Source organism: Mesoplodon densirostris, chromosome X (assembly GCF_025265405.1).
Source record: "Mesoplodon densirostris isolate mMesDen1 chromosome X, mMesDen1 primary haplotype, whole genome shotgun sequence".
NCBI lineage: Eukaryota > Metazoa > Chordata > Mammalia > Artiodactyla > Ziphiidae > Mesoplodon > Mesoplodon densirostris.
Genome location: NC_082681.1, coordinates 1,617,552 through 1,625,710, shown reverse-complemented (window position 1 = coordinate 1,625,710; position 8,159 = coordinate 1,617,552). Strand labels below are relative to the sequence as shown.

General features: G+C 42.1%; 1 protein-coding gene across 1 annotated transcript; it reads left to right on the top strand.

Moving 5' to 3' along the window:
* Nucleotides 1–1,236: 1,236 nt before the first annotated feature.
* Nucleotides 1,237–2,103, top strand: SPRY3 (sprouty RTK signaling antagonist 3). Its single transcript, XM_060088076.1, has one exon. The coding sequence runs from the start codon at nt 1,237–1,239 to the stop codon at nt 2,101–2,103; it is 867 nt and encodes a 288-aa protein (XP_059944059.1).
* The last annotated feature ends 6,056 nt before the right edge of the window (nt 2,104–8,159 follow it).

Sequence of the window (8,159 nt, the reverse complement as noted above, 5' to 3'; positions counted from 1 at the left end):
TCAGTCTTCCAGGTGGTGCAATACAGTAATCTACTGTTGGGAAAATATTTTCCTCATGGTCACCGTTATCAGTACTAGGCTCAATCAAATGCTTCAGGGAATGACCACCGAGCTCTTCCTGACTGTGGTACAATGAAGGCACAAGCATATATTTTCTAGATATTCAACTTATCTGAAATTTGGTATAAAAACATTGCTGCTCTTTAAGAAAGCCAGTTTATTGTATAAGGTAAAGATAGAGAAAAGCAGTCCAAGCAGATTCTGCCTCATAAATCCCATCAATATAGACTTGACTTAGGGTGGTAAAAAGTACAATTATAGGTGATATTTGAAATCATTCAGGGTTCCCCTATCCCCAGGTTATTCCTATGTATACAAAAGTTTGATTCTGAAGCCATGCTGCCATTTAGAAAGAATTACCTCCTCAATAAGTTAAAGCAGCTTATGAAGTGAGGAGAACAGCAAGATGATTAGTCTTGACTTTCTTCCACCCTTGGGAAGGCTTTTTTCCTATTATTCTACAGATAGCCTAATTTCTGCCATTTGTGTCTCTGCCATATCTCTGCTATTATTGCAACTCGCTTGCTTGCCTGTATTCATTGAATCAAGCTTGTCCTTTATCATCTGTTTATTTATGCTTATAAATTTCACTGAAAGGAAAATTTTGCTTGAGAACATATATATATATACATACATATGTATGTATATGTATATATGCAACTTCTCATGGAAGAGTTTTGAGGCTTTCTCTTTTACATCAGCGTTGCTTTAGGAAGTGACCTTTGCATTTGAAATTAGGTTCCATTTTTATTAGAATTTTGATGCTGAAGGCCTAGATTTCTTGGTTAGCAAACCTCTTAATGAGCTAACTGCTCCTGTGATCCTAGTCATCTGATGGACTACTACAGGAATCCATAATCAGATCTTTGCTCCCAATGTGCTTTATAGTCTGGATGAGATGACCAGACTTGCTTGTAAAGAAGTAGGGGAGGTCAATTACAGAATAAAGGAGTAACATGAAGACTAAAGTGATTTAAGGTAGTGGTGGTGATAGGGCCTGAGGTTTGTTGGTTCCCTGCAAAGTACTCATGCCTGTGTGTTCTCATTTATTGTTTCTATTCCCTCTCTCCTAGGACTTTCTGATGTGCCCTAAGATCCATGTGACTACAAGGGCTCTTTATCACCATAAGTGCCACCCTGACCCCAAACCACTCAGAACTCAAGAATCAAGGCAAAATGGATGCCGCAGTGACAGATGATTTCCAACAAATTCTACCTATTGAACAGCTGCGCTCTACTCACGCTAGCAATGATTATGTGGACCGTCCTCCAGTCCCCTGTAAACAGGCCCTCTCCAGCCCTTCCCTTATTGTGCAAACCCACAAATCTGATTGGTCCCTGGCTACCATGCCTACTGCTCTCCCACGCAGTCTCAGCCAGTGCCATCAATTGCAGCCCTTGCCTCAGCATCTGAGCCAATCTAGCATTGCCAGCTCAATGTCCCATAGCACCACTGCCTCTGATCAAAGGCTCTTGGCCAGCATTACGCCCTCACCTTCAGGCCAGTCCATCATCCGAACCCAGCCTGGAACAGGAGCCCACCCAAAGGCTGATGGTGCTCTGAAGGGAGAAGCTGAGCAATCTGCAGTGCACCCCAGTGAGCACCTCTTCATCTGTGAGGAGTGTGGGCGCTGCAAATGTGTCCTCTGTACGGCAGCTCGCCCTCTCCCCTCCTTCTGGCTGTGCAACCAGCGTTGCCTTTGCTCTGCTGAGAGCCTCCTCGATTATGGCACTTGTCTCTGCTGTGTTAAGGGCCTCTTCTACCACTGTTCTACTGATGATGAAGACAACTGCGCTGATGAGCCCTGCTCCTGTGGGCCTGGCTCTTGCTTCGTCCGCTGGGCAGCCATGAGCCTCATCTCCCTCTTCTTACCCTGCCTGTGCTGCTACCTGCCTACCCGTGGATGCCTCCATCTGTGCCAGCAGGGCTATGATAGTCTTAGGCGACCAGGCTGCCGCTGTAAAAGGCACACCAACACTGTGTGCAGAAAAATCTCTTCTGGTAGTGCGCCCTTCCCCAAGGCCCAGGAGAAGTCTGTATGACCTTCCCACAAAAGGGATCCAGTGCTTTCTCCTTCTAAGCCCCATCAATAAAGCATAGGCCTCATCTTTGAAGAAGGGGAGGAGGAGTAAAGTAGCCAAGCCAAAGTTAGGGCTCACCAATTTTGTTCCTGCAGTGTCAGGGGAATGGTCAAGTACATCCTGGTGCAGGATGCCTTGTTCTTTCTCACAGTATCTATCCCACTCCTCTTCAGTCTTTTAACACCCACCATCTCAGCCCTTATGGCTGTCATGGCATATTCAGGTGATATATAAGCATGAGATTTGGACACTGAGGGCTGACAGAGCCAGCAATGTGGAGGTTTAGGGGCTCCCCAACGTAATACCTCTCGATGCAGGCTCTGAGTGTCACTCTGCTTTCCACAGTGCCTTTGGAAGCTTTCTTCTTAGATGGTTTTCACAGGTCCATGTGGAACAGTGTTCAGTATTCCAGGGAATCTGACCCCTTCTCTGTTTACTGCCCCTCTGGTCTTTAGTCTTTTTCTCATTTTCTCCTCTTCTTTCATTACTCTGTTCTGTTCTCATTCCCACTTCATTCTCACCCTCTCTACTTTTACTCTTCCTCTCTTTTCTTTCTCTCTCTCGGCTTTCTTCTCCTTCCCTCCCTTTCTCTCAGACTAATCCTTTCTCCGCCTGTATTTCTGTCTTGTTTGATCTAATCTTTGTCTCCTTCTACCTGTCCCTTTTTCTCTCTCTAACACGTCAAAAAGTGCTGTTTTTCCATGGGTGTTTCCTTTGACGCCAAACTTTGCTATGTTATACTATTTACTAATTTTTATTAAGGGAAATTGATTACTGTAATGAACTTATCACTAGCAATAGTGTGTGTGCACTCATAACCACACTCACCAGTTTATGAGCATATGAGGCAAACTTGTCTTACATTTCCAGGTTTAATGAGTTGAAGTTTTACTCCCTTTCCCAATAATCAACTTATAGTACTGACAGATTCCACTAGCATGCTGAGTAGGATAGTAAATCAGGATGCTCATAACTTTGTATGTCTGACCCAAGTGCCAAAGGCAGACGTGCTTTATAGCTAAATGAACAAAGCAAAGGATATTACAGAGGTCTGTTCTCTCTTAGAAGCTAACTGCCCTGAGACTGCATGGCTCAGGCCTTAATAATGGACATAAAAAGTCATAAAACTTTAGAGCTGGAAGGATCTTAACTGTTAATCTAGTTCAATGCCCTTATTTTACAGATGGGAAAACTGAGGCCTGGAAATAGGAAGGGATCTGCCCAAGGCTACACACTGAGTTAATAGAGTTGGACCTGGCGTACAGGTCTTGTGACTCTTGGTTCAGTATTCTCTATTAACAATGACAGAAAGCCATTCCCATTCAATTTTCAGGAATCATGCCAAGCTAGTGTGGTGGTCTTGATGTGGGGCATAGTGGGTAGCTAACGTTCAGGTGTCAAGGCTGCCCCCAGTGGACATCACCTTTGGCTCTGTCACCTTGTAGAAGCTCAAGTGTGCAAAAGAAAAGCTTAAGGAAGCCCTAATCAAGCTGTATCTTCACCATTGCACCTATCCTTTGCTGCACACTGTGCTTGCTCCTGGCTTTGTCTGCAGTGGCAGTTGCCTGAGAAGCTAAATTTCAGCAACAGTGGAAAACTGAGATGAAAGATGTATAATGCAGAGAACTGACTTCTCTTTTAAGAAATACCAAGAGCTTGTGCTGTGAATCCCCTTCAGTGGGAAAAGGCTGCAGTGGTGATAGCAGGCTCCTAAGGACTGCTGCTGAAAGATGCAAGAATTAGATACAGTTTCCCTCTGTAAGTGAAGCCAAAATTCACTAAAGAATTCAAAGATTGAGGGCACTTGCTTGAAATCAAGGTGCTCCAACTTAGTTTAAGACCTCCAGACTCTAGCTTTATATATCATCATCTCTTTTAAAGTGTGCATGGATATGTATTACAGGGTGGAAAGGTGGGGAGAAATGTATAGTCATACACGGGGAAGAAGAAGGGAACATCCATGTCCCCTTGTTGGCTATATACTATAGGAATATGTGCCACTCAGTCTTTGTTGGTTCTGAATCTCCCTGAAGTGTACTGACATTTGGGCTGCACAGAGACCCTCACCTTCCCTTTCACCTCCTCTTCTAGAATTGCTTTGCTCTATTTTTGTATATATAAATATGTTATGATGATTATTAATAATGTTAATGATATTGCTGCAAATGGTGCCATATACAAGGTTTGGCTTCTTGGAACATTTATAAACCCAAACCAGTACCTGTAACCTCTTATGTTGCTTTCAAGTCCTTCCACTTAAGTAACTTCTTTTTATGTTACAAGTCTGCCTGATTGACTTTTGAACTTATCCACCCCTAAAAGCTGTGCCCGGTTCTCTGGGTCAAGCTGGATGGTGATGAGTAGCAACACATACTTCTCTTCGCTTCGGCCTGAAATTTGCTTAAAGCTGAGATAAGTAAGGATTCTGACACTAGTGCATTGTTCCTGGAGCTAAAGTTATTCTATGGATGTTTGCTTATTAGTTTCAGGACCCAAAACAACACAAGTCCCTCCTCCTTGATAGCTCCTCATATCTCAATCCTGCAGTCCTTACTCAGGCAAATTGTGCACTGCCAGAGGCGCCCTGCGCTCCTGCCACACACCCAAAGGAGCTCTTCTCAGTGTATTTCTAAATGGCCTTACACTTGGTAGAAGAAACTGAAGGGTTACTCCAATGCAGTTGCAGTCTGCAGTCTGCTGAATCAGGGCTCTCATTTGTGTCCAAGTTGGCCTGATATGGACTGCATCTGGTTTACGTATAGATGGGTCCTGTTGGGGTATGCGCACGGACATGTGAGTGTGCATATGTATCCCCTCTGTGAGAGAGATATATATATATATTTACATATATATATGTAAATATATATTCACACATCTCTATATATTTTAATGTATTGCACATGTATATTTAAAATATATATGAAAGAACTCTAAATCCTGCAGAGAGGCTCTGTTTTCATTATTTTTCTACTTTGTGTCATGTACTGTATAAACAGGAATATTTAGAGGGTGCTTCCTGCTTAGCATTTTTTTGCAGTTAAATCATCTGTTACCCCCTAAATCTACTGCTTTCCACATATTGGTCCCTTGATACATTTCATATGGCTTTAGCCAAGAGTTTTTTGTTGTTGTCGTTCCAGCCCATCTTTCCTCATCACAATAGCTATAATAAATGTAGTGAGCACTTACATAATGCTTACTATGTGCTAAGCACTATTTTGAGCACATCACCTATATTAGCTCATTTAATCCTCACGGCAACTCTGCAATGTATGTACTATTACGATTGCCATGTTACAAATGAGAAAACTGAAGTACAGAGGGGTTAAGTGACTTGTCAAAGGTAACAAAGCTTGTAAATGCTGGAACTAAGATTTGAACCTAGGCCGTCTGACTCCAGAGTCCATGGTCCAGAGTCAGGTATAGAAGTCCAGAGCATAATATAAACCCTTGTGGTATAACAAGCCTCAAACGTTGAATGGTTCTGTCCCTAACTCCAGTCCACCTGCAGCCTAAGAGTTGAAACAAACATGCTACTATGTTAGGAGTGAAGCAATAATTACAGACATCATATTATTAGCTGTCTTGCTTCCCAAGATGGTGGCATTACACACTTCTCCACTTTTCCCTTTGAAAACATGTTTGCAGCCAGTTACCATTTCTCAATCAGCTTATGGTATGGAGCCAGTAGAGAATTTTTTTTACTTTGCCAGAGAGGGTAAGAGTTTACTTGGCCTTCTCTTTAAGGGCCCAGGAAATCTAATTCAATTTCTTTCTGAAGAAAGTAGAACTAAATCTATGTTTGGAACTTGAGATTGGTTGCAGCGGTTAACATGCAAGCTCATTGATTATATTGAGTGCATTTTGCTGATTCAAATGTAAGTAATCCACTGATGTCCATTGGTCAGTATACCACCTTACCTCTTCCCATCACCTACTTCACACAGGCATTATTTCAGAGCCAGAAAGACCCTTAAAGAACATCTATTCCAACATCAACATTTTATAGTTGGAGGAAAAGATGCACAAAGAGAGAAAAATAACCTGCCCAAAGTCACACAGTTATAAGTTAGGGTGGAATTATGACAATTCCAGACTTCCTAGTTGCCAGATTCCCTGGTCTGAGTTTCTTAGAAAATAGAGCTTGAAGCAAAAGCTTATGTGAAATCCCAAGGAAGTAGGAGCAAGGAAAAAGAGGTAGGGAAGGAGGGAGAATAATCTGTTTCATGACAAGCTTACTTCTCAATCTCTTATGATAGGCCATACTGTATCTCAGCCCATCTGCGTGAGGAAAGGGGAAGAATTCAACTCCTATCTCCCATCTCATTAGTCAAATACCTTCCCTGTGGAATATTAACTCCCCTGCACTTTGGGGTAATGCATGTGTGGGTGCCCAAGCATGTACCTTGGCATCTTAAGCCTCAGCAGCAATGGGGTAGCATTACAGACAGCAAGGCAAGTGTGCGTATAAAGGGAGACATATGAACTTAAACTGGTACACTAGGCTGGTGCTTTTCCCTTACATCTTTAATCACTTTCATTCAAAGTGAGTTAGAGATAACCTACAATTTTTAAAGTATATAAGGCTTTATTGTGGTGCTCAGAAACATACTAAATTTGCCTTCCTAAACCTATATATTCCCCGACTTGTTTTTAAGGACTTCTTTCTGCATGGAAATGAAGTTCCTAGTTCAACTAGAGGAGTAACAATCTAGACCCATATCCTTATCTTGACCCTTAAAGCACTGTTGCTGCTTTCAAAGGCCAAAATGAACAAGACACACAGCTTTCAAGGAAAGACATCTTGCGGGTGACACTGCTCATTGTTTAGGGATCTTTCTGTCATTACAATCAAAGTGATGTATGTTGCTCCCACATATATTTGGTGGCCAGTTCCCTATAAAAGAAGGGGGTAATCCTGACACACAAGTTGTCGTTCTCCAACTATTAAAGCAATCCTTTTGACTGTACTAGATAATGGTCATGTCTCTGATAATAAAAGACACAAATGACAAGGATTAGGAAACCCCCAAGTCCTTGAAGAATTGACCAACACTGCTGTGACAAGTCACTAAGGAAAGAAAACAGAGATAATCCTTCAGGCGAACACCCTAGTTTTATTAATATAGGGCTTTAACCTCAAGTCACCTGTATATTCTATTGTGATAAGATGAGGTACCCATAAATGCATCCTAAGGGCTCATTTTGAACCTATGTCCTAAGGCCTAAACTAAGGGAGACTGAATGACTCCCTTGGCCCCTTTCTCCTAGGTCCACACTTTAATCTTAGCCTTCAAAGTCTTACCACTCGGGTGACAAAAAGAAACACTAAAAGGGAAAGGAACACTAATTTTTATAATATCAGAAATTAGTTGGCTTAATTTTACTCTGTAAAAGTTTTAAAGGATCCCCTTCCAATGGGTGTTAAGGCCTCCCAATCAGGAGAAGGCTCCAGGCCCATCGTAATACATAAGGTATACTGAAGGAAAAAGAGAAAAAAGTAGTGTGAAGTAATACTGTATGTAGGTCCAGAAAGAAAAACAAAGGTTAAGAAAAGCTATGTGAAAGAAAAAAGCTCTGTAATCAGTTTGTTTCTCTCATCAAAAACTCAATTTTATTAACCTCTTGGCTCTGTTGTATATTTAAACTCCTTTTTGTCCTTGACTTATATCAGCATTCTTTTTTTTCAAACTCCTACAACACTTCCACTGGAATGACTGTGTGTGTGTGTGTGTGTGTGTGTGTGTGTGTGTGTGTGTGTGTGTGTGTGTGAGAGAGAGAGAGAGAGAGAGAGAGAGAGAGAGAGAGAGAGAGAGAGAGAGAGAGAGGGAGATGGATAGAGCCTTGAGCTCTCCCCTAGAGGTTCAGAGTTGGATAGAGCCTTGAGCTCTCCCCTAGAGGTTCAGAGTTAGAGTATGTACTCTAAAACTTTCAGCCTTTCAAACTCCCTTCCAGGACATGTCCCCATAGTACTTGGATCTTATACTAAATGATAATGTTTCTCTCCTTTAGAGAGA

What these genes read in the sequence shown, in the direction of transcription:
- SPRY3 (XM_060088076.1), top strand. Translation starts at nt 1,237, where the DNA reads ATGGATGCCGCAGTGACAGATGATTTCCAACAAATTCTACCTATTGAA.